At 38.9% G+C, this 27,850-nt stretch overlaps 1 protein-coding gene across 1 annotated transcript; it reads left to right on the top strand.

Moving 5' to 3' along the window:
- The first annotated feature begins 358 nt into the window (after positions 1-358).
- Positions 359-27,626, top strand: LOC149216409 (uncharacterized). Its single transcript, XM_089389941.1, has 3 exons — positions 359-2,301; positions 3,059-4,795; positions 27,386-27,626. Exons 1-3 carry the CDS (start codon positions 359-361, stop codon positions 27,624-27,626), a joined length of 3,921 nt encoding a protein of 1,306 aa, XP_089246067.1.
- Positions 27,627-27,850: the final 224 nt, after the last annotated feature.

Genomic DNA, 27,850 nt, shown 5'->3' with positions numbered 1-27,850 from the left:
TGGAGCAGAACCAGGTTCGAGTCCGGAGAACCATCACCAAAACCCACCGAGCAGAACTTAACTGAGCCAACAGGAAGTAAAATGACCCGAAACGCAAAGAGTAGGGTTTAACAAAGGCGGGAGGCGGATAGACCGGGCGAACCGGCAGGTGGCCATCCCCAACCGGGAAGAAGGTTGGTAATAAATATTTGCAGATTGAAAGCAGGTCGAATCTATGGAGATTTGACTTTAACCCATAAAAAGTGACAGTTCACCTACCGAGGGCCTGTAGAGTGACCACGTGGTTAAGTTATCCACGTCACCCGTAGGGCTGGGCTATCAAAAGTGGTATCAGAGCAGGTTTGTTGAGTAGGAGCAAATGGAGGTTGGCAGAAGAGGAAGAGGAAGAGGAAGAGCGGTCTGGAGGGTAGCAGAAGAGGGACTCCGTGAGGAGATCCGCGTCTTGCGAGAACGATTGGAAGCAGTAGAAGCTGGGGGAAGGAGAAACCCAGCAGATGACAGTGACGAAGATGTGGCAGAACCAGAAGATGAATTTGAGGGGGTGACACCGGAATTCCGATTGTTGAAGTCAGTTTTGTTGTCCAGTCATAAACCAAAACATGAGCTGTCTACTTACGACGGAAGTCTGTCTGCAGACGTGTTATTGGATTGGTTAAGTGAAGTAAACAAATATTTTGAATTTGAGGAAACTAGTGAGGACAAACAGGTGAAGTTCGCCGCCACCAAGCTGAAGGGACATGCGTCCTTGTGGTGGGACAACATTCAGGCGGAGAGGAAGAGGCTTCACAAACAGCCTATAAAGAAATGGTCCAGAATGGAGGCCAAACTGAAGGAAAAATTTCTGCCGAAAGATTATCAGATTATGTTGTACAGACAGGTGCAGAACTTGAAACAAAGGGGAATGACTGTTAAAGAATTTACAGAGGAGTTTTATAAGTTAAATTTGCGAGCAGGGTATGTGGAAGACACCCCGGAGAAAACAGCCAGATTTGTGAATGGTTTGAGGGGGGAAATACTGGATGAAATCGGTATCCTTTCACCCCGGACGTTGGATGAAGCCTACCAGTTTGCACTGAAGGCAGAGGAGAAAATTAACCGGAAGCAAAATGCCAAGAGAGGAGGTGGAACTGGCAGGGGAAAAGGTAAGATGCTTGGCAGAGGCCGAGGTATGGGTTCAAGTGAAGAAGGCAGCAGTTCTAAGTCTGCTGGAACAGCAGAAAAGGACAATAGCACTAGAGGAGGACGACCACCTCAGCGAGGGCGAGGAAATGGTCGGGGCAGGGGAACTGTCCAGTGCTATCGCTGCCACAAATTGGGACACAAGTCGTATGACTGTCCTGAAGGTGAACCAGCAGGTGGAAGAGGAGCTTATGTTGCTCAGTCAGAGGATGCTGAGGCAATACCTCAAGAAGCGGAAAACGCACCAGAGACAGGTGAAGCTTTGGTGTTGAATAAGGTGCTGTTAAAACCAGCAAAAGAGGTTGCAGAACCGGATCAGCGAAAGGCTTTGTTCCGAACTGTCTGCAAGTCACAGGGTAAGTGCTGCAAACTGATCATTGACAGTGGGAGTACCGACAATTTAGTGGCTGTGGAGATGGTGGAGAAGCTGGGATTAAAAAAATTGAAGCACCCTACTCCCTACAAAGTGTCATGGCTGCAAAAGGGACATCAGCTGTTAGTTGACGAACAGTGTGAGGTGGAGTTTCAGATAGGCAGGTACAAGGATAAGATTCTCTGCGATGTCATGCCAATGGATGTCTGTCACCTACTGCTGGGACGACCTTGGCAGTTTGATAGAAGTGCAGTTCATGACGGAAAAACCAATTGTTATAAGTTTATTAAAGATGGGATCAAGCACACGCTTGTACCCATCAAAGAGGAAAGTGCAGCAGAAACCAGTGGGGTGAAGGCATTGCTGATGGGCGGAAAGGAATTTATAAAACAGATTGAGGACAGTGAAGTAAATTTTGCTGTCATAAGAAGACCAAAGGTAGTGGTACTACATACGCAGATTTCAGATTTGCCCGAAGAAGTTCAAAAGCTGCTGCAGGAATTTGGGGACATCGTGGTGGATGACCTTCCAGATGAACTACCACCAAGGAGAGGTATTAGTCACTGTATTGACTTTATACCAGGGGCAAGTCTGCCAAATAAAGCAGCTTATCGTATGAGTCCTAAGGACCATGAAGAAATCAGGAAACAAGTCCAGGAGTTATTGGACAAAGGGTTAATTCGAGAAAGCATGAACCCCTGTGCAGTACCAACCGTTTTGGCTCCGAAGAAGGGAGGAGAATGGCGAATGTGCACGGATTCCAGAGCCATAAACAAAATTATTGTTAGGTACAGGTTTCCCTTACCAAGGATGGACGATATGATGGACTGCCTGAGCGGGGCAGCTTATTTCTCGAAAATTGACTTGAAGAGAGGATATCACCAGATTCGAATTCGAGAAGGAGATGAGTGGAAGACAGCTTTCAAGACAAATGAAGGCTTATATGAGTGGCTGGTGATGCCATTTGGGTTGAGCAACGCTCCCAGCACATTCATGCACCTGATGAATGAGGTACTAAAGGAATTCAATGGTAAGTTTGTAATAGTTTACCTGGACGACATTTTGATTTTTAGTAAGACTAAAGAGGAACATTTCAGGCATTTGCAGAGTGTGTTGAGGAAGCTGCAGCAAAACAAGCTGCTAATTAATCTGAAAAAAGTGTACTTTTTTTCAGCGAGAATTAGTGTATCTGGGTTTTGTAATTGCAGAAAATGAACTGAAAATGGACCCAGAAAAGGTGGCAGCTATAGTTAACTGGCCTTCTCCAAAAAATTTATTTGAATTCCGAAGTTTCCACGGGCTAGCAAGTTTTTATAGGAAGTTTATCAGAAATTGCAGTGAGATCTGCGCACCTATGTTGGATACGATCAAGAGGGAAAACCAGCCTTTTCACTGGACCGAAGCAGCAGAAAGTAGTTTTCAGATTTTGAAAAAGAAGATTACCGAAAGACCGATATTGAGGCTGCCTGATTTCAACAAAATTTTTCAAGTTCGTTGCGATGCTAGTGGTACAGCCATTGGGGCAGTACTTAGTCAGGAGGACAGATTGGTCGCTTATTTCAGTGAAAATTTGAACGAGAGCAGGCAGAAATACTCAACCTACAACAAAGAGTTTTACGCAATTGTACAAGCCTTGAAGCATTGGCGACATTATCTGTTAGGTAATGAGTTTGTTTTATTTACGGATAACTCTGCATTCCAGTACGTTATGCAGCAACATAAATTGAACCATAAGCATGTAGCTTGGGTTGAGTACCTGCAGAATTTTACATTTGTACTAAAACACATTAGTGGGCAAGCAAACAAGGTGGCAGATGCACTGAGTAGAAGGACATTGCTTCTACAGGAAAGCACGATGCAGGTTTTGGGCTTTGAGCACCTAAAGGAGCTGTATCAAACACATACTGATTTTAAGGAGGCCTATGAGGCTTGCCAAAACCCTCTGTTGAGAAATAGCAGCATGTGGTTGGACTATAATCTACAGGAAGGATTGTTGTTTAAGGGAGGGCAGTTGTGTATTCCCAACTGTTCTATGCGAGAGAACATTATTCAGGAAAAACACAGTGGGGGTTTGGCTGGACACTTTGGTATAGACAAAACGATTGCTCAGGTACGGCATTTCTATTTTTGGCCAAAATTGCAGCGGGATGTGCAGAGGTACGTGAGTAGATGCAAAGTTTGTCAACTGGCAAAGGGTCACAGTCAGAACACTGGTCTTTATTTGCCATTACCTATTCCGAGCCGACCATGGGATTCCGTTAGCATGGATTTTGTTCTGGGTTTGCCTAAGACACAACGGGGCTTCGATTCAGTAATGGTTGTGGTAGACCAATTTTCGAAGATGGCACACTTTGTACCTTGCAAGAAAACCAGCGATGCCACTTATATAGCACATATTTTTTTTACTGAGATCGTTCGGTTGCATGGACTTCCAAGATCCATTATCTCTGACAGGGATGTAAAGTTCACCGGTCATTTTTGGCGAACTCTGTGGAAGAAGTTGGATACCCAGTTACAGTTCAGCTCCGCTTCTCATCCGCAGACTGATGGTCAGACGGAAGTAGTAAACAGGAGTCTGGGAAACTTACTTCGGAGTTTAACAGGTGAAAATTCCCGGATGTGGGACCGTGTACTTGCTCAGGCGGAATTCGCATACAACGATTCACCTAACCGCAGCACTGGTTACAGTCCGTTCCAGATTTTGTACGGCATGCATCCGCGAGGAGTGCATGAATTACGAGATTTGGGGAAGCTCGAAAAACGAAGCGCTGATGGAGAAGATTTCGCTCAAGCGATGAGCAATTTACACGAGCAGGTCAAGCTGAAATTACAAGACAGTAGTCAAAGGTATAAACAGCGAGCTGATACAAGGCGTCGGGAAGTTCAGTTTAACGTTGGGGATGAAGTCCTTGCGTATTTACGTAAGGAGAGGTTTCCAAAACGGGAGTACAGCAAATTAAAATTTAAGAAGATCGGTCCCTGCAAAATCATCCGAAAATTTTCTGCGAATGCTTATGAGCTACAGTTGCCACCCGGGATTGGTATTTCTCCCATTTTTAATGTGGCAGATCTGTTTCCCTATGTCGCTGATTCGGAAGACAATACAGCAGCAAAACCACCGCGGGACACCAGTTATGGAGACAATTCATGGACGAGACAGTTGCCAACGGCACCACCCCTTGAGATCGAAAGGATTCTGGACACACAGGTAGCTAGGCGCACACGCAGGAAGGAATATCTGCGGTATTTGGTCAAGTGGAAGAACCGTCCGATAGAGGACAGTTCATGGCTCAACGCAACGCAGATACAAAAAGCATGCTATTCTGTTGACAACCTCATGGAACGGAGCCATGACTTTTTACCACCCTGGGAGCCTGATGCAGGAGCATCCAGCTCCGAGGAGACAAATGACAGTTGACTGACTCACGGAAGGAGAACAGAAAAGGACAAAGATTACGAGCTTGGGTGGACAGGTCATTAAGTTGGTTGTTGTTTTCTTTTTCTTTTAATTATTGTTTACTTCATTTTATTTCAGAGCATTTTAATTGTAAGTTGTTTTAGCTTAGGAGATGAATAGTATTTAGTTAACTCTTTGTTAAAAGAAACTAGATGGTAGTTATAAAATTCGGGTTGAACAGTTCAACTGAAATAGGGGAAGCAATTATGCTCTCCATGTATTTAAAAAGAGGAAAAAAAACAAAGGGAGAGGAGACCCCTTCAGCACAAGAATAACAGACAGCAAGACAAAACCTCTGTAACACAATTATATTATTTTGCCAATGAAATAATCTACTGCTGATATTTTCATATGTATGTATAAAATCTTTTCTGTGTATTCTAAGAATGAGATAGGAACGAATAGGCACTAACTGCAACAGGAAGTGAAATAACGGAAGGACACCTACAGACATCCATTTGAAATCAGGTCTACAACAACAAACATTCTACAGACACCCATTGTATCGAAACAACGAAAGAAGTGTTGCGGACATACATCTACAGCAAGCAAGAGCACAGAACTTTACGGTTGTTACAAAGGAAAACAGAGATACAGAAGTCACGAAACGCCGGAAGAGGCACGGCCGACTCAACACAACCCTCATAGAGCTAACACCTAAACTACCAAACCCTCCGTAATCTACAACTACATCAAAGAAGGAGAAAACCCTACGAGTTTGCGAGGATAGTCAGGTTCGAGTGGAGCCGAAGGTTGAATGTACCCAAAACCCTCGACAGCTAGCCACCAGGTCAACCTGCATACAAAACAGAGCGAGGTTAGAACAGAGTTTGGCAAGCCAGGGTTAGATTGAAACCAGAGAGCAAAGAAAAGGAGATGTGCAGCGAAAGAAACGCATAATACTTACAGACAAGTTGACAAGGAGACCGGCGAGACCGAACCCGATAACCCTAGTTGAACAAGGCACAAGAGCCGTGAGAAATTGTGACAGGAACAGGAACAAAGTAAATCAGAGAACCATATGTTACCTTCGGAGGCGAAGATGAACTCAGCAAACCAGTAGCGCCGAAGTTGCAGTCAATCTGTACAGTAAACACAACTAAGTAACGAAAGCAGAAGAAACCAGGTGACAGAGAGCGCATATAAAACCAAAAACTTACCATTACACATAGGCGAAGACCAGCAAGGTCACGCGCGCCCAAGCAACTCATTAACACATCAAAGAAAGCCCGAAGGCACAACAAACCACCAGGAACCGCAACAGAGTAAGACCCAGGACATGGGCAGAGTGTAATGTCCATAGATAACACCGTGGAGCAGAACCAGGTTCGAGTCCGGAGAACCATCACCAAAACCCACCGAGCAGAACTTAACTGAGCCAACAGGAAGTAAAATGACCCGAAACGCAAAGAGTAGGGTTTAACAGAGGCGGGAGGCGGATAGACCGGGCGAACCGGCAGGTGGCCATCCCTAACCGGGAAGAAGGTTGGTAATAAATATTTGCAGATTGAAAGCAGGTCGAATCTACGAAGATTTGACTTTAACCCATAAAAAGTGACAGTTCACCTACCAAGGACCTATAGAGTGACCACGTGGTTAAGTTATCCACGTCACCCGTAGGGCTGGCCTATCACTCAGGGTGTCACAAATGTATTGCTGAGGTTTTACAGAAAAAATGAGAAAAAAAAGGATGAAATGGGGCTTCTCAGCCTTTTAAAGGGCAACGGTTATATTTTGGCGGGGAAAGTATTTTATGAACAGTGGACAGTTTGCGTGTAGGGCGGGGAGGCAGTTTTGGAGGCCATCGCACTGCTCTTGGCTGGCAGGCGGTATTTCCCCAAGGGAACGTAATCTATGCCGGAGGCTGACTTGTAGCAAAATTGGGCCCGAGAAAAACCACGAATCTCCCATGCTATCGGGCTAATAAATGTCGGAGAGGAAGTGAGCACAATATGGATGCACGTCATCGGAGCTGGGGGTGAGATATCTAATGGTTGTCGCTCGGTGAAGCTGCATGAAGGGAAATCAGGGTGAAGATTTGCGGGGTTTTCTTTAACGGCACCAAGGGTTGGTGGGTTAATAGGTTTATGTCAGGAAAATATGAAGCAGAGAGTTAATTTAAACATTGCGGGGGATGAAACTATAGTTTATAATTAAATCATGGTTTGGATATTATATATGAAGGAGTTACTTAATACGGGAAAATTGTATATCAGGGAGCTAATACATTAGGTTAGTACGTTAATATGAAATGAATGCAGGGAATGTAAAATATAGTAAGCATAATGTAAAATATCATGTTTGGCTTGACTTTCTTCACTGTGGTGGTCCAACATCAACATTTAACACTTATACTTATGATAAAAGAATTTTTTGTGGGTTTTTGATTATTTTGAATGAGAGGGGAATTAGTTAAGGGGATTTTACCTTTCCTAGGTAAAATGTGTTTTAAACTTAGGAAAAGGGGATTTTGTAGGGTAAAATGAGTGATGTAAAGGGAAAAGGGTGTTTTCATGAATGAGAAGGGTTTCAATAAGGTGGAATCCAATACTTGATGTCCATGAGTCATTAAGCCGAGGGTCCAGTCCCACCAAAAGTCAGAGAAATGCTTTGAGCCTTTATGATTGAAGGATTTTAGTATTGGAGCACATTGTGGGGAGGGAAATTAGTAATATGCCAAATGATGTTTATCCATGATTGTAAAAATTGCTTGTACTTACCCATCTGCTATTTTAACATTTTATTGCTTATTTACATGGGTGCATTTGAGCTTGCAAACCCTTATTAATTTTTCTTTGAAATAGGAAACTAACTAATTAAAATCTCATTTCATCCAAGAGCTCAGGTTAAACTCTTGAGCTCCCTGTCATTCTCTATTTTAACTATTGATCTACCAAGATTAAACTGTTTGGCTAGAACTTTATTATCTATCTATCAACATTAAATTTAAAGCATGAAAAGTCAATATTAAGTTGCTTGACTTATCATGAATTATGGTATTTTAAACAAGCTACACATAATCATTATTTGCGGAAAAAGTAAAATAGTAATGGAATTTGAATTTGTACACTTTCATGATCTATTTTTATTGCTTTTTGTGGGGTTCATATTTTTCACTTTTTTTATCTTTGTTTCTTTTTGTCCTTTGGTTGTTCTTTTAGGACATACCTTCTTTACATTTTCTAATTTGGGAATACATTTGCAAAAAGAAAAGGTATGTACAATATTACAATACTGACCATAGTCAATTCAAAATTATAAATCCTATTATTATAGGACCCTAACACCATGAATCCCATACAAGTTGGACTAATGAGACACTTGCTTCTTCCGTTAAGTGAACGTTCCAATGAAAATTCCAACTGAGGATCTTAATTATCCTCATCCTGCAAATGCTCCCTTTTGAATGATGTATGATGAGCTCTATACTAGTGCAGTATAGATCCATCTAAACCACTGATCTAGAAAGAACATAGAAACATCAAATCTCTTGAGGTGAAAGGTTCCTTTAGAGTGAAAATTTTGAATAAAATATTTTCACTTCTACATATTTGATCGTCTATATATATATATACCACTTGTGAGACCACTTTCGTTGTTCATGTTGCATTTTTTAATGTATAAAATGGATCAAAATTTTACTTGGATAGTGAGATTGCTTAAAATGTTTTAATTATAAAAAAGTATTTGTTTTTCAATTGTTGTATATAATGTATATATAGTTTTTTTTTAACTTTTAACTATTGTATTTCTCTATAAATTTGATATAAGGCTATGTTGTTTCATATGGACATCCAAATATTTTATTTATGGTTGAGAGTGAAGTGAAATATTTTTACCACTTCTCCTCACTATGGACACTCAGAGTGAGATTATTTCTGTTTTATTATACATTTAATTAAACAAACCAAACACATATATTCATTTTAGTTTTTTTATTATATTGGATGTGAAATATTTTATTTATGGTTGAGAGTGAGTGGAATATTTTTACTTCTTCTTAGTATGGCCACTAAGAGTGAGATTATTGATGTTTTTTATAATACTTTAATTAAACAAAGCAAGCATGTATATTCATATATTCATTGTTGCTTTTTATTATATACATTTTCTTTTTTTTCCTATTTTTTTTTTCATTTTAAATGGGACACATGTCAACTACTTACACATCTCTCTCATATTGGGTTGTAGAATGAGCCTCTAGGCTCAATTAAATGGATGGTACACGTTTATAGGTATCAACCCATAATAAAAGTTAAAACACTATGATCCAACAATTGTCAATAACTAGTCGTCTAATATTCGTTACATGAAATTATGGTCTTTACATTACTCTATATTTAAGCCATGACCATGGTATGCCTCTTCATCTGGTTCTGATGATGAACCACACTAGTTGTTAGAAACACGTGGAGATAAAAGTTAAAACACTTGATGATCCAACAAATTTCAATAACTAGTCATTTAATATTCATTACATGAAATTATGGTCTTTACATTACTCTCTATTTAAGCCATGCCCATGGTATGCCTCTTCATCTGGTCCTGATGATGGACAACACTGGTTCGTTAGAAACACATGGAGATGATGAACTACACTGGTTAGTTATAAAAGTTAAAACACTTGATGATCCAACAACTTTCAATAATTAGTCGTTTAATATTCATTACATGAAATCATAGTCTTTACATTACTCTTTATTTAAGCCATGTCCATGGTATGCTTGTTCATCTCGTCTTGATGATGAACCACACTGGTTCGTTAGAAACACGTGGAGATGATGAACCACACCGGTTAATTAGAAACATGTTGAAAAAATTCTCCTATATGATTTCTACCGAAAAACTTCTTTATAAATTATAAATTTATTTTAAATTATCATCATTATTAATATATATATATATATATATATATATATATAATTCAAACACACACACATATATAATATGGAACAATATTCTTAATCATAGATATTTACTTCTATTTTATCATGGAGATCCTTAATCATTAAACATACTTTGTCACAATACCATGAGCCAACATAGTGGTTTATCAATACCACATGCCAAAAAATTCTTAACTCACTCTAGATGACACTTGTTCATATCGTGTTTTCTCTTTTAATTAATCAATTTAATGAAAAGGGTAAAAAGAGCATAGGTACTTTTGAAATAAATTTCAACCATTGATTTGCATGTGCTACAATGAATATTCTAGAATGGAATAATATTTCATCGAGTTTAAATCCTTACCATCCACTTAATCCACCTAAAAATTATTGATTTGTATATACTACAATGAATATTCTAAAATGGAATAATATTTCATGGAGTTTAAATCTTTACCATCCACTTAGTCCACCTAAAAATTGTTGATAAATAAATTAAAATCGTTGAAACTCTTTTCTAAAAAATAAACAAACCTATGAGAATAATTAAGATTTTATTTTAAAATTTTTTTTTTTTTTTTAATTGAATTATGTTTTATGATATATCATTATAATTATTAATCTTTTATATATATATGTTATGACTTAATTAAAGGAGGCCACTCGAAGTGTTGAAGCAATGGTAGTCCGAGAAACCCTGCGGGCCAACTCAAAGGAGAAATTGGGCATCGCCCAAAGAGAATGCTCAATACCAGACCAGTGAATTTCAGAAAAACACTTGCAATAATTACATTAAAAAACCTGCAACCATTGTACTGAGTGCATTATTTCATACAGTGAAGGCCCCAAATACCTAACTAATGAATAGAGACATAGGGTTTTAAAGGAATGGAAAAAAATGTAGGTTTAATGTTCTCTGAATATCAGGTAATGAATAGAGACATAGGGTTTTAAAGGAATGGAAAAAATTGTAGGTTTAATATTCTCTGAATATCAACTCGTATTACATGCTTATTCCAGAGAGCAACAAGGAATTACTTAGTATATAGCGACTAATATTAGAGTCACGTCATGCTTATGAAACTTAAATAATTCATGGTCCTTGCTAGATTACCAGCATCTTGGTGTAAGCTTGCTTTATGATTCCAACACAGTTCTAGTATTAAATTGACTTATTAGCGCATAAAGGTAAGTAGTGAAATTACCAGGATTGGTTTGCATTACTCTTACTAGTCTTGAGCCTTGTACGAGTGAGTTATAAAAATAGTCAAGTAAGATATTACCAAACCTAGCTAGTAGTAATGAAGAATAAAATAATGAACATGTTACAATTAATAAAAAAAAATGAACATGTTAGAGTGATAGTTATTTTTCCAGATTGGGAGAAAAATATATTTATTCTTTTAATTTTAATTTTAAATTTTCAATGTATATTTTCTATTTAATACATTTTTTAATTTAATTTGTTTTTTATTATGTTTAAAAAATTACATGATCTCTGATGAAAACATTTTATAAGTAATTTGTGTAAATTTAAAAATTCAAGCAACGTAATTTGTGTAGATTCAGAAATTTGAGCTATTGTAAATTTAAATCCAGAATAAGTCAAAGACAATGAAAACATCACTGTGACATACTGAAAATTAAATGGTATAGAGCGGGAGGTTGTTGGGGATCTTTTGATTTGTTACACTGAAAATGAGAAATTAATTGGGTTCAAGGCTCTCTTCTAAAAGAAATAAGAGGGGGATGGCAGTCCTAGGAGCAAAATATTTTTGCTGCACTATGCAACGATAATGGGGATTTTAGTTTTGTTCCACTAATTGGGTTCAAGGCTCTCTGCTAAAAGAAACGCCAACAAGCATATATTCATTTTTCTGTGCTGAAGAACAAGCTTAAACCAAATAGATAGGGTGAACCGGGCGAACTCCTTTGCTATCATGAACCTCAATTTCTTAAAGAATAAAATCAGGACCACTAGGAATTGGTTGAGCCAGAAAACCATAGCAACTGATGGCTATCTAAATGGAAGGTACGCTGGGCAAAGTGCTTAGATAATGCAGGTGGATCAACTATTGCATATGGATCTGCTACTGAAGCTACAGTAACCACCGTTACTTCTGCTGAATCTATTGGATCTGCTACTAAAGCTACAGTAACCATCGTTGCTTCTGTTGAATCTATTGTTACGAGAGGAGGATGAAAAGCCAAGGATGCTTGGGGTTGACAATGAAATTCCTAAAAATATTTAGAGAGATTGCAGGAACCAACATGGTGGAGTAGAGACTTGGTTTGGGTATAGTTTTTAAAATTTAGATAATGGTTTAAATTTAAATTAAATAATATTAAAATAACATTACATAAACATGTGGCATCAATCAATTTCAAACATGTGTATAAGACAACATAGCTATGGTAAATCAAAGAAATGAAAAAAATAGACAAATGGAATCCCAAATAACAAAAACTTTTTGGGTAAGCATGCACAGGGCTTGCATGAAGCCCACATGTCCCTTTTACAAATGCGTTTTTCCAACAGAATTAGCACCTATATAGTTGCTTTTGCAGTATAATTAGTCAATGTTTTTTTAGCAGTGTCATCAACTTCATTATGAACTACAGCAACTCTGGTTTTGTCATGGCATACCCTTGCTTTTGCAACAGATTTACATATCCTCATACCTGGCCCCTCGCCTGTGAGATGGTCACTAATCTACCTTGCTTGACAATAGATAAAATAGATGCGATAACAGAGCTAGCAGAACCTATAACAAGAGAAACAGATTACAAAAATTCTGTTAAGACTTAGTATCATGTGAACCAAAACTAGACATTGATTGATTAGAAGCAACATCTCGCCTAGAAGTTAACTAAAATATTGTGTGAGGGTGTGGCCAGCGCGAAAAGAAACAAGATGGCAAGAAACTAACTCTCATGCCCCGAAAGGCTAGATTGAGTATTTTCACCTTGCTAGAGTGGTATGCAGATTTCATTATTCAGAGGAATGGTATGCACATTTCATTATTCAAAGGAAAAGGAGACGAGACTCCTAGTTCGATGGCTGAGGCAATGCTTTTGCCATTTCAGATGGAGGGGCCACTGCAGGTGTGGATCGAAGAAAACGATAACTTATATGATTATGTTGGTAAGTCTCTAAATAATGATAATTTCTATTCATTTAGCAGAAACCCCATTAGAATTTTAGTTATTTCAATGAGACTGTTATGAAAATTTAGAGAATATTTAGGGTCTCTCCACCCCAATGTAAGAAAAATCAGAAATTTCAGAACTTGAGGGAGAAAATGCACAGAAATATTCAATTGCATAGAAACATTCATAGATTTAAAGAGAAAATGTACAATTAGTATTGAGAAAATGTATAATTAGAATTGAATAATAAAGAACGAGGTTACCAATCAATTGTTTCCCTCTTTTATGAAATTGGATGTAGTTGGAAGAATTGGAATTTGTCTAGCAGCTAGACTTTTGTGACAATTTATGTAGGAGAATTCTTTAAAGGTACATATTTTCATGGTTGGGCAGGATCTGTTGTTTTCCATGAACACAATATTGTGAAATTGGAGTCCCATAGTCCCATGATGGATGACAGGATTGACTGGCATGCGAGCACTATCATTCTCTAGTATTCATGGTAGCGAGTGAGAGCCTTGCGAGTCGACGTTCTAGCTATTACGTGCTCAGCTCTGGTCGTTGCTAGAAATCAATGTTCCCGCCAGTTATGAGAGGCCCTTGGCACCTGACACAATGGTGGCGAACATCATAGTAATCAAATGAAAAAGTAAAAAACATGCAACATGCAACGAAGTATAATGCGGTGGCTTTGAGCGGTTTCTTTCCATACAAATTTGGGTAGCTTTGCAGTGGAGAGTGCAAAGCATTAATTTTTTTTCCAAGTAACGTTAACTGCATTTTAGCATTAAACCAACATCAAATTGAAGGTGAAACAAATTATCCTATGTTTAATAAAATCATATAGTTTCCAATACAAAACAATTTAATCTTTGGTCAACACGATTGAAAGCTATAATCCTTGCACTGCTGAAGGAAGGGACTAATAAGAAAGTTGGGAATTTACATCCTCTTCCTCAAATACCGATTTCCAACTGCCATGACTGCACTCTATCAATATCCTTGCCGATGTTATGAACCTATTAAATAATTTCATAATAGGGAGTTTGTCATCAAAGGCTCGAACCTTTAAAATTGAAAGCATACTCATACCTTTTAGTGACAATAGTCTCAATTAAAGTAACATCGAAATTGGAGACACAAAAATTATGACTATTTTTTTTTAAACGAGTCTAGAACTAAATAAAGAAATCCATGTTTGATTACAACTTCCCACATGTGAGTAAAACTAGAACTACTAATGGTAGAGTGGTATTTTCCAATGTATGCATAACTCATCCAACCCGCCATGTGCTCATCACTCTTCTACATAACCCACATAATCAGTTCTTTCGTTTCATTTTCCATCAAACAAAATCACATAATCATTGTCAACAATATCCATAAGACAATACCAGTACGCCAACATAACTTTTACAAAATACTAAGATTACCTCAAGGCATGCAAATTCTCAAGATTCTTGGGCACACTCTTGCACAAGTGTAGGAACAATCTTGTAAGTTCATCCATCATGAACATTTGGTATTGGAAAGGGAATAAGTGGAATAAAACAAGTGCCCTTTGGTCCCTTCATCTATTCTTCTCGAATAAGCCATCTACATACCATCCATGTTTGTACCATATTTGAAATATTTTATATAATCACTTCCATATTTTATTAAATAAAGAATTTAAAACAATTTTTAAATAATTTCTTCATGGTGCAACACTTCAAACTAACTTCTTGATCCATGGAACATATAGATCTTGTCGAAATGTAGGATTCGAATGGATGCTTCATTGAAATTAAATCATCGAAGTGTTTCTCTATGTTGTAGTGCCAACGGGGTTTATAGGAAAAAATCATGTCCATCATATGGAAGGCCTCAAGAGTCCATGTGAGGTTGGACACCATGAAATGCTAACCACCATATGAATTATCCCACCATTCCTATAGCATGTTGTCGATGTTGATTCTCTATGCCATGTCCAACTGTTCATTAGGGTTTGAATGGATTAGGGTACTTGGGTTAAGGCAAAGTGCTTTATTGTATTTTAGAAACTTGCATGAGATATTTGGAGAATGTGGTTAACACATGCACATTTAGTAGGGTATTGACATTCGAGCCTCCTAGCTTATGTAATAGATTAATCGTGCCATTCTCAAGGAGAGAAAGTGTGGTTTCCATGTGAACATTTAATATGAGGGTATTCATATCATGAGGAAAGGTGAAATTCCTCAAGGTTGAAGTTGTCAATATTATGAGCAAGGTTGGACCACAAGGGAAGTGGAATTCATTTGTCATCATTATGGATGCTAATATTCTTTTGATATTTTTTGCAGTTAATTTTGCTTGAAATTTGAGAGGGATTTTTTGAATCTTAAGTTTCAACTTTGTAATTTATAGAAATGAAGTATTATGGGACTTTTTAGAGAGAATTATCCATTTAAAAATTTAAAAATGTATTTTAATGATTAGCATTCATGATTTGGCCAAAAATTGTATCTTTAGATTCTAGTGAAAAGGAGCAAAAACTTCTAATAGTTATATTGGCACTAAGCTACCATATAATAATTTGTTTTAGATGAATTGTTAATCTTGCATTCAATACATTTATATATAATCAAAATTTAACCTCTTCCACTTCGATGTTCCCTTCCCCTGCTTTGGGGTATGCTAGTTTACACAAAAGGTGTTTTAAGGGGAGGGTTTCCCTTTCCCTTTAGTCATCTGTCCATATTCAATCATACAGCGGCACGTATTCAATTTTTTTTTGGTTTTTTTCACTACATCGATTTTTATTTACATCACTTGTCCTTCATCTATCCATGGCATGGATTGAACTAGTTCATCATGGGCCTTCAAGCTCTACCAACAGTTTCAGTGAATGGATTTCTCAATTATAGCAATCATGTGGATTTTATGGAGTGGCGAATGTAGGATAGAACTCATTTGTCTTCCTTCCCCAAGCTCATTGTTCGTCATCTATGTTGACGATTTCATCCCATAGAATATTATCAAAAATACATTGGGGAAGCCATGAAATGTGTTCTTTACATTGTACAGGGTCTAGTGGGTACTGTAGCGCTAGAACCCATAAGGACCACAAAAACGCCAAGGGAAAAGGTATGATAATTGTGATCATGGCCCGAAATATAGGGAACAATTGTTGTGCATTCTGCATCACCCCCTCTTGTGATGGCATGAGCGATAGGTGTCATGTCATAGGAGGACACTAATGGCAACCAATGTCGCTAGGGTTTTTAGCGTCATATCTTACCATGGTTGCACATGGGAGAAAAAATGATAATGAAGCCCTCGTAAATGAGGCCTCCTCTAATGAGATCCTAGAGCCCATAAACAATGTCATGGATATTATGGCCCTAAACAAAATGAATGTCAAAAGAGTCTCAATGGTAGTTTCCAAGGGTCAGGATTACCCTTTTGCCGTTTTATTTTCACTGAACGCCTTTTTTTAGGTTGTCCATGGTAGCAAAATAACGACATACGATTGGGTGCTCAGGAAGAATATCATGGCATTCTAAAAACTTTAGAGTGTTGAAACAATGAATACGATATGAAGAATCCTAGCAGTCATCAGCACACTATATTTTTCGACGTTACATATATACGCCACCGAGAATGCGTCCCCTTTGAAGAGCTTGACTCGATCTAACAAATCTAACACACTGGTTTATTGACCACACATTCGATCCCTTGCCTCATTGATTACTTCCGTCTTCGTGAGATTCCAAAATTGAAAGAGGACTGAGAAAACAATCCTTGTTGTCGAGAATGGGAGGCTTGAAGTTTGTGGGAGATCAGGTGATAATGAGGTAACTCTAGAATTGATGCTTTATAGATTTTGAATTTTGACAACCTTCTTTTGTAAATCATAAGATGCAAACTTGGCAAAACCTTCAAATATAGTAGTTACGTTCATCATTTCAACATAGGAGCCAAATATATTATGTGGGATTCAAGAGTGATCTCAATCAACACCTAATGCTTCCTTCAGTGTTGAAAGAATGTCCTTAGCATTGACTTTCTAGTCAACATTGTCTTGGTCTCTTGCAACTTGCAACCTATTCATCAAGTTATAGAAGACTCTCAGAGAGTGAAAATACAAAATCTATGACATTGGTCATATTTTATGAAAAATAAGCAAACAAATACCTTGAGACAAGATTATGTGGGACCATAGTAAGTAATGACATGCTATACATTTAGTTAATGAACTTTTAGTGTTACATGATCATTGTTCGGTACAAAAGCACATAGCACATTGCAGTCATGGATTATCACCATGAATTACTAGAAATGGTGGTGCTTTTGTTTAGAAATTTGGAGGACCAAGGATTGACAATGTGTTGTAGTGGTACAACCACCATCCAAAATTTTTCCTTCGGTTCGTTTTCGAGTCGCCCTCCTCGAAATCATCGCAAATATCCTGCACTTATTAGGTACTTATTTTTATTACAGTTCATCTGTACTTTCACAACTTGTGTTCAACTCACTTGACCCGTTGGTCAACCACAAGCACACCACCACTTCATTCACATCCAGTCAACCCATTATCGAATAAAATTGCATAAATCTGGAGGGAAGCTTGTCTTCCCCTCCAGAAATGCACAGAGCTTCCCAACAGCTTCCCTCCACTTCGAAATTGTGTAGAGCAGGCCAGGTAAGCTTTCTCTAGAAATTGCGCAGAGCAAGACAGCCAGCATTGCTATGGAAACTTGCATAGTTTGAGCTTGCTATACTGCCATCGAGAATTGCGCAGAAACTAGCACAGTTGCACTAACATCTGGAAATGTTTTGAGCATCCTAGGCCAGATGCACTCTTCTCTAGAAGTGCGTAGAACTCGCTAACTGCTTTTCTCTCTAGAAATTGTGCAGAGCAGCCCAGCATCACTGCTCTGGAAAATTTTGTAAAGTTGGCCAGTTAGTTAAGGCTCCTTAGTCCAAAAATAGCGGAAAATTTTTCCCTCATTCATTGTCCTTCGCTTATGCTGGCAGGTTGTCTGGTTCCCACCAGAACTGCACAATCCTTCCTTACATGTCGAGCAGCCTTTCGTGAAAAAAAAAAAGAAAAAAAGAAAACACATCCCTAGATTTTAGGTATTTTTTTTAGCAGCAGGAGTTACATGCAAAACCATTTTTAGAAACTTCCTACCAAGTGTCTCTTTTTCCTAGATTTGTGGCATACGTGTCATAAACCCTAATTTTACCAAATCTATTTAAACAACACCTCAGAGCTCATTCCTCACATTTGATCTTGGAGCTCTGGCATTCCCAAAGCATATAGGAACCTTCAACATAGTTGGCACAACTTTTCTAGGTAATTTTTTCTTTTCATGCCTTTTGCCACTTTTTCTATCACTTTTTAGTTTTTGTCTCATCTTAGTGATGTCTCCTTGGTTTTATTAAATGACCACTGGCATTTCAATGTATTCTAGCTTGTATAAGTTTTGTTTCAATTTTTTCATGACCTTTCCTTAGTGTCGCACGCACAACACTATTTCTACACTCATAGTCGTCGTTTTGGCTACTAGCTTCATGAGCTTCTTGGTTTGATGATTGACTAGTTTCTGCACTTTCTTGAATCACATGTATGTTTATTTCACTTAGTTCTACACCATATTTGCACATGCATTCACTCCTTAGTTATTTTCAGTCACCCATCGATTGGTCTGAGCTGCCTTGACTCAGACCTTGCCTTGCCCAGATTGCACTGCGCATTTGTAAGATGGAATGTTTTGCCTTTCTCCCAATAATTTCACATAAATTGCCTCCCACTAGCTTCCTAGGTTCTTATCTACATATTTTTGAGAGACAGTGCCTTCGTTGGCCCCTAGGATTGCATAGTGCACTTTCCCAAGTAGTAGTCATGTTAACTGAAACTGTGCATTCCATAGTTCCAATCCTCAGTAGGCCAAACTGGACTATTCTCTACGTAGTTTCAGCAGATAGTCAGCTCACTGGTTGCTTGGACTATGCTTTGTACAGTTCCAGTTATAAGTCTCCCAGACTCTCCGAGACAAAACTGTCGCAATGTTCCCAAGGAGTCCACCAAGTGTGTTGCATGTTTGTCCTCAAGTTACTTTTGGTTTCCAACTAAAATTTGCTTGTAATGGGTTTTCCTCTATCTCTAGGTATCAAAGGTGTCCATCAATCTCTCAACATTACAAGTACAGTGGCTTCCAAGAGAGAAGGATCAAAAGACACAGTCGAAAGTAGTAATAGGGATGTGGTTGAATGGGGGTCAATGAGCTTGCCCATGTACACAGACACACACCTGTTCATCGAGAAGGACATCAATATCACATGGAAGACATCAACACCCTATTCTCAGGAAGCTTTGAGGAAAATGTAGAGGATCGAAAAGTCTATGTGAACATCCATATGTCAAGACTATACAAGGTTGCATGGAGGTTTCTCGTGTTCCCTTGCGTAGATATGATCCACTAGATTGTTTCACACACTGATCTTGAGACAATAATATTGATCAGTGTCAGTGGAGAAAGGATTTCTTCCTTCAAGATGAAGGATAATCAGGAGATATATCATTTGCCATTCCTAGTGAGCATGATGGATGAATCGTTTTACACTCCCAACTACAGCAAGAACACAAGGAACATCTTGAAGCATTGGGTAAAGGAGCCAGAGGAATTCAGGACAACACCCACCTAGATGTATAGGAAGAAGACACTAAGGTAGGAATATTAGTCCTATATCATCTTCACATGCTACTTGTATGACCATGGGAGTACAGAGATATTCCCACAGAGTTGGGTCGCTATGTTGGATCAGCTGGCAAGTGAAGGAATTTTTTTCAACTAGTCTGACATGTTGGCTCTCTAGTTTAAAGTACATTTATCCAATAGTCGAAGTCCACCCAACAATCAACAAGAAAATTTCTTCATGTTTGCATACTTGCTCGATGCAATATGTGCCCGTCAATAGTTTCTTGGCATGGGTTGGGCATGGACACCTTCAAAAAAATTTGTGAACATATATTGCAAGTTGCTCTCAGATTGCATCTACTAAGGATTCATGGCTAGAATATGTGACCATTTCATCACCCCTCTGTACACGATGATATTTGAACAATATCTACCCTGCATGTCCCAGGCAACAATGGCAACGTTTCTCAACATTATAGATTGGTACGCCTCACCCGAGGGAACCTTCATCAGGATGTACAATGTAGAGAAAGCTCTGCATGTGTTGTTGAGGTTTGCCACAGAGAAGTTGGTCATGCAAAAAGTTTCATACCACATCTCGACAGGGTTGTCGACTGGATTGCATAGGAAGAAGAAGGCACCATGGCCCACACTTCTTGTGTGAATTGGGTTGTACATGATCAAGATTTTAAAAGAAGTAGATGTCGAAGTAGAAGACTTTAAGAAGTTTAAGTTTGGCACCAAGAGTTTCAATTTGTATGACCCACATGGTTTATGCAGGGACCACTGTGTGAGGGTGTACTATCCTTGGATCCATGGGGTGTGTCATTGGCTAGATAAAGACCCATGGATATATTGTTACAACTCCTCTAAGCTCAATGAACCGGTCAACGTTGCAGTGGAGTGGCTAGTAGCACCATAAGGAGCAGAAACAAAAATAGAAACAAGAAGCAAACATGTGCAAGACAAAGGCAAGAGGAAGATTTCTGAATGCATATAGATGGAGCAAAGCTACAAGTTTAAGGAAGACCCACTTGCAGAAAAGGTAGCTTTGGAGATAGACTTGAAGAGGGGATAGCGCGACAGGAGGATTTCCTAAAGAAAGAGAGAAAAGAAAAGGCTAGAAGATACTGAGAGGATGTTGTGGGAAGTCCAAAATAAGCTTAGGGAAGAACAAGAGCTATGTAGAAGAGAGAAGGAACCACAACATGAGCATGAATAGGAATAGGAACAAGAATTGAAACAGGAAGAAGTGCAAGGCGTGCAGACAACACAAACTACACCAATACAGCTTGAAGACTCTGAACCAGCAATAAATGAGGAATAGGGTGAGCAGTCATAGGAACAGGAAATTTCTCTACAAGACAAACAAATAGTAGAACAAATGGACATGGATGTGGAGCATCCGAAACAGGATCAAGATATTGACCTCATGCCAAAAGAAACCGAGGTCACTCCACAGGCTTCGCCAGCTCTAATAATAGAGCAAGCCCTAGGTGAACAAAGGGATACAATTCTCCTTAGAGACCATCTAGGAACAGAGATGTACAACATAGTCTTTGATGAGTCACAACATAGAGTTGTACAAGCACATAATGTGCACACCCCGGATGAGCATGCATCACCTGTGCACTTGGAAGAATGGGTGATTGTGTCAGATGTATGGAGACATCCAACTACCTTGGCTCAAGTGTTATATTCCTAATAGTAGAAAACAAGCGCATGGATAAGGAGTTGCAAGCAGTCAAGCAGAGAGAGGAACAATCAATAGGATTCACTAGAGCAAAAATGAAGATGGCCATAATTTCTGAAGTATCAGCTCTTGAGATAGTCATGCAGAGACTATATGACAGGTTCGTCACCATGCATAAGGCAATTGTCCACCTACATGGTCATCAGCAGTGTTGCACCAAGATAATGCAAATACTTGCAAACATACACACTGTAGTTGATCATGTACAGACTTGGACAATGAGGTAAAATGGAGCTCCGCTTCACTTGCACAAGATGATGAAGCCACAAGTGGAGTTGGAAAAAGCATGGATCTGAAGTCTGATCTGGAACTATGAGGAACTCCCACCGCTTATCACTAGTATTGAGGCTTCGTATGCATAGATGTACAGGATTCTAGATGTCATTGTGAGGAAGTATGGCACCCCATTGATTGGTACGCTCACCAAGGCCAAAGAGAAGAACCAAGTCAGATTGGAGCTCAATGCGTACTTCGATCACTTGATTCTCATGGCCACTAGTGTAGATTTGCAGGTCATCACAGGTAACATTTGGATCTACATCATCAGTCAGGCCTTGCTAAGGACTAAGCTATGCATGTTATAGGATGAGTTGGACTGAGGTTCCAAATCAGTATACCTGGATGCAATGGAGGAAAGAGTTCATTTCCAAAAGGACTTCATCAAAGAGTACACGGACACCATTGTTCACTATCAAGAATGGCATCAGTTTGTCATTGAGGATCACGGAGATAAGGTTGATTAGTTGGTCTTTCCACAGCCATCTGAGTCTTAGTGTTTTCTTGTCTGGATGACTCAAACCAATTTTGTCCAACGTGGGTATATGTGGAAAATGTATCACTTTTTTGTAACGATGTAAAGTGAAATTCCAGGTGTCATTAGTGGAATACAAACAATCATATGTAATGTAAAGAGTCATGAGGGTAGCCCAAGAGTCACAAAGGGGAATGTCAAGGGTCACCCCACCCTTTTTTATAAATAGAACCTCATAACTCATATTTCAAGCTTTTTGGAGCCAAGATTTTCCTAGGAATTTCTCAGAGAGGGCTTGGAGAGTCTTGTGATAATGCTTGGCTTCTCCACAGTGCAGAGTGAGCACTTCTCTTTGGAGGAGCAGGTAGTGTTGACTATAATGTTCCACTATTAGGGCTAGTAGCTATCATGGTTGTATGTATGGATGGAACTTTCACTTTATATAGTATAATTCAGCCAACATGTTTCATGCATATGTTTTTATTGTAGTTAGACTATTATGGTTACTTTAGCAATGTATGTAGTTTTAATTACACATTAATGTATGGACTATTTCGTATGTGATTGTATGAATATTATTGAAGCATGTTGTTGGTTTAACTCATAACATTGGATTGTTGACTATTCTTCTTTCCAGTTTTTGATGTCATCCAGCTTGTGTGTTCCTTTCAGGCTGCATACTATTACAGGCTTATAAGGGATACACTTATTTTCCCCTTTTGTGTATTAGAACCTCCCCATGCATCTCTCCTGACTCGCTGCAAGGTCACCATTAGGGGATTTTCGAGGTCTAAAATGGGCCTCCTAAGGAAATTATAAAATAATAGTGGAAATAATAAAATAATATTAGATTACATCATCAAATTTTAGAGGAAAAAAAGGAAAAACTATTTTTCCAACTTGTCTCCCTATGGGTTTACTCAAATTTCAAGAGGAAACACTCGTTGGATGCATAATTTGATTCCTCATCCTAGGAGTACCCATGTTGCACACTTTCGATGGACCCTGCTACACGAAAAATGAGAAATACTGGAAAAACATTATTGCAATCACGTCTTTTCATTTAATTATCATTTTTCTTGTAGCAGGGTCCATCGAAAGTATGCAACATGGGTACTCCTTGGATGAGGAATTAAATTTTGCATCCAACAAGTACTCCCGCTTGAAATTTGAGTAAAGCCTTAGGGAGATAAGTTTAAAATATGAATTGAAAAAGTAGTTTTATTATTTTATTATTTTTTAATCTTTTTAGTTTTTTACTCCAAAAATGGTGAATCATCCCCCATGGTTAACATCATCATCTTGAATCCTACTGGTTCTTATAAATTTTATTTTGGTTGTGCATTTTTCTTAGGAGTCCTATTTTGGACCTCAAAATTCCCCTAATGATACTTGTGTCGGACAAGGATATCTTGCTTACCTCTGCGTACTATCACAGTCAAGGCATAGCTTTACTACCCATTGCTCGGACTCCTACTCCAAATGGTCTGAGGTCTATTTGGGACTTTTTACCGGGGAGATCCCCTGACATTTTGGCTGAAGTACCCAAGGCTCCTCATCACTCCCCTGTTTATATTGAAGATCAATCTAGTCTACAAAATTCACATCCTCCACCTGAATCACATGATCCCATCGCTCATGCATTGGAGGAATCATACACAACGAGCACTCTTGTTAACTGCAATTTATCTTTCTTTCTCATGTTTTCTCATTTGTCACGATCAAAAGAGTGTACATGTTTGTCGTCTGCACATAGTGTGAAGCATGACCATGATACGTCCGTAGAATGCTTGTCTTGCACCTTTATTCTTTTCTTTTCTGTGGATATTTTTAAACTCGAAGCATGTTGGTATTCATTGTTATATCTTTATTGTTTGTTTGTTTACATGTTTATCATTCTTGTAAACTGTGCCTTCACCAACATGGGTCAACCAATGTGTTGATGGCTGCATTGGAAATATCACTTCACGTGAAAAGGCCCATGCACTGTTTAGCTTATGAGTAGGAGTAGTTTTTGATTTCTTGTTTTTCTTGGTTTTCATGCTTGCTTTTCTATTTTGTTTTGTTTTCTTGTTTGCTTACTCTATTTTCTTGCTTTGATTTCATTTATTCTTGTTCTTTTCTTTCTGTTTGTTTGCTTGTTTTTCACCCATAGGTTTAGTTTCGCATGAAACCATGTGTAGCTCTCGAGAATAGCGACGTAAAGTACAAGAGAACTTATATAGTTATTAACACTTGGTTATCTATTTTCCTCTCTCTTTATGAAAGAACTGGTTGTCTTCAGTCGATGATACTTTGATGGAAAATACATTTTTTTCAAGTGAGTCTTCGTGAAAACACAATGCTTGCACTTTAACTCATACCACCTACTCTAATCAATTCTTTTGGGTTAACCCTTGTCAGCTCAGTTGAGTAGAATAAGGCGAGGGGGAAAACCTTAACAATTAGTGTTAGAGGTATATATAAAATACTTCTCTAAATGAACAACCTCTTCTACTCTCAATAAGTAGAGATCCCTCTTCCACCTTTGAAATAAATAAGTGCCTATACAAAATTATTTGAAAAATGGAAAAACAAAAGATGAAAAAATGAATGAGGTGAAAGAAGAGAAAGGCTTCCTGCGCATAGAGGTGATGCGAGTAACTCGGAGGAGGTACTGACCAGGCTCATTGGTAGTGGAGTGATGCTTGTGTCCTTGCGTGACTTTGTCGGGGTACTATCTAGATCAGCTCGCAATAGAGTAACACCAGAGATGAAGCAAAGACTTTGACATCTTTATTTCTTGTGTACCAATATACCCCTCGTCCCCAATCGAAGCAATTGGCTTGACTTGGCTTGGAATGTGTGTTGACCATTCAAGAGAATGGTAAGGGACCATATATTTAACTCAATCTTAGTGTTGCAGCCATGACGATCAAAAAGTCGAACAATACTTCCGGACGAGTTAGACTTAATTTTCACATACAAGGTCCATATAGAGAGGTAAAGTTCTAGCGCCTGCAACCACCCTCCAAAATTTGTCCTTTGGTTCATTTTGGATCCTCCCTCCTCAAAATCATCGTAGCTATCCTGCACTAATCAGGTACTTGTGTTTATTAGAGTTCATTTGTCGTTTCACATCTTGTGTTCAACTCACTTGTCCCATCTGTCAACCATAAGCACACCAAAACTTGGTTCACATCTGGTTCACCTGCTATCGGACAAAACTGCAAAAATCTAGATGGAAGCTTGCCTTCCCCTCCAGAAATGTGTAGAGAAACCCAACAGCTACCCTGCACTTAGAAAATATGCAGAGCAGGCCAAAAATCCTTTCTCTGGAAATTACACAATTTCAGCCAGTTGTATTTCCATTTCGAATGGCGTAGAAACTGAACCAGCTGCACTACCATTTAGAAATGCACAAAGCAACCCAAGCCAGTTGCACTATTCTCCAGATGTGCGTAGAACTCGCCGACTACTCTTATTTATGGAAATGTGTAGAGAATCCCAACATCACTGCTCTACAAAATTTCACAGAGCTAGCGAGTCATCCAAGGCTCCTCAGTTCAGGAACAATGCAAAAGTTTTCCCTCATTGGTTGTTTGTCACATGAGCGGGTAGGTTTTCTATTTCCCTCTAGAACTGCGCAATCCTTCCTTGAATGTCCAGAATTTTTTCCCAAAAATAAAAGAAAAACAAAAGGCAAAAAAGAATCCCTATATTTTAGGGATCTATTTTTAGCAATAGGACTTACATGCAAAACCATTTTTAGAAACTTCCCACCAAGTGTCGTTTTTTCCTAGATTTGTGTCATGCACGTAATAAAACCTAATTTCACCAAATCTATTTAAAAAATGCCTCAGAACTCATTCCTCACATTTGATCTTGGAGATCTGGCACCCCCGAGGCATCTAGGAACCTTCAGAATAGTCGATGCGTATTTTTCGGGTAAGTTTTTCTTTTCATGTATTTTGCCACTTTTTCTGTCGCTTTTTATTTTTCAGCTTGTATGTTTGTTGTTTTCTTGGATTTACGAAACAACCACTAGAGTTTCAATTTATTTTATATTGTAGAAGTGTTGTTTCAATTTTTTTATTACCTTTCTCAGTGTCACACAAATAACACTATTTCTACACTCATAGTCTTCGTTTCGACGACTCGCTTCATGAGCTTCCTAGTTTGATGATTGAATAATTTATGCACTTTATTGAATTGAATGCATGCTTATTTCACTCATGTCTACACCAACTTTTCACATGCATTCAGTCCTTAGTGATTTTAAGTCGCCCGTTGTCACGTTTGAACTACCTTGGCCCAGACCTTGCCTTGCCCGGATTACACTGCACATTTCTAGGATGGAAGGCTCTACCTTGCTCCTAGGAATTGCATAAAAATTGCCTCCCACTAGCTTCCCAAGTTGTGCTCTTCCTAGTTTTGGAGAAAATGCCTCAGTTGGCCCCCAGGATTGCACAATGCACATTCCCGGGCATTAGCCTTACAGACTGAAACTACGCATTTCACAGTTCCAGTCCTCAACAGGCCAAGTTGGATTATTCTCTACATAGTTTCAACAGACAGTCAACTCACTGGTAGCCTGGATTGTGCTCTGCCAGTTCCAACTGTCAATCTACCAGTCCCTCCAAGACAAAACTGCGCAATTTTCCCAAGCAGTCAACCAAGTGTGTTGCATGTCAGTCCTCAAGTTTCTTTTTGTTTTCAGCTGGCATTTTCTTGCTATGAGTGTTTCTCTGTCTCTAGGTATCACAGGTGTCCATTAGTCTCTCAACAGTATAGGTACAATGGCTTCCAAGAAAGTCGGATCAAAAGACATAGTCGAAAGTAGTAATGGGGACATGGTTTAATAGGGGTTATGGAGATTTCCCGTGTACATAGACACACACTTGTTCATCGAGAAGGGCATCAAGATCACATGGCAAGACATCAACACCCTATTCTCAGGGATATTTGAGGAAAATATGGAGGATCAATAGGTTTATGTGAACATTCATATGTTAGAACTATACAAGGTTGCATGCAGGTTTCTCGTGTTCCCTTGTGCAATGTGATCCATTGGATTGTCTCGCACACTAATCTCGAGACAATGATACTGAGGAGTGTTATTGGAGTAAGGCTTGCTTCCTTCAAGATGGAGGATTATCAGGAGATATATCATTTTCCATTCCCAGTGAGCATGATGGATGCACCGTTTTACACACCCAACGACAGCGTGAACACAAGGGACATCTTGAAGTGCTGGGTAAAGGAGCCAACAAAATTCAGGATGGCACCCAACTAGATGTACAGGATGAAGACACTCAGGAAGGCATATTAGTTCTTGTTCATCTTCGCATGCCGCTTATATGGCCAAGGGAGTACGAGGACCTTCCCGCAGAGTTGGGTCCTTATGTTGGATCACCTGGAAAGTGAAGGAAAATCATTTAACTGGTCTGACACGCCCACTCTCCAGTTGAAAGTGCACATGTCCAATGCTTGGAGTCCGCCCAAGGATCAACAAGAAAAGTTGTTCATGTCTGCATACTTACTCGATGCAATCTATGTCTGTCAATAGTTTCTTGGCATGGGTTGGGCATGGACACCTTCAGAAATTTTTGTTAACACGTATTGTAGGTTTCTCTTATATTGTAGGTACT

The sequence above is a fragment of the Pinus tabuliformis genome, chromosome 1_1, assembly GCF_031772625.1.
Source record: "Pinus tabuliformis cultivar Carrire ecotype Pingquan chromosome 1_1, CPIR1, whole genome shotgun sequence".
NCBI classification, from domain to species: domain Eukaryota; kingdom Viridiplantae; phylum Streptophyta; class Pinopsida; order Pinales; family Pinaceae; genus Pinus; species Pinus tabuliformis.
This window is presented reverse-complemented; position numbering and strand designations above follow the sequence as displayed.

Coding starts and splice junctions, on each gene's coding strand:
- LOC149216409 (XM_089389941.1), top strand. CDS start 359: ATGGAGGTTGGCAGAAGAGGAAGAGGAAGAGGAAGAGCGGTCTGGAGG. Junction 2,302..3,058: donor AAGGGAGGAGAATGGCGAAT/GTGCACGGATTC, acceptor TTGCGATGCTAG/TGGTACAGCCATTGGGGCAG. Junction 4,796..27,385: donor CGCAGGAAGGAATATCTGCG/GTATTTGGTCAA, acceptor TTCCATTCCCAG/TGAGCATGATGGATGCACCG.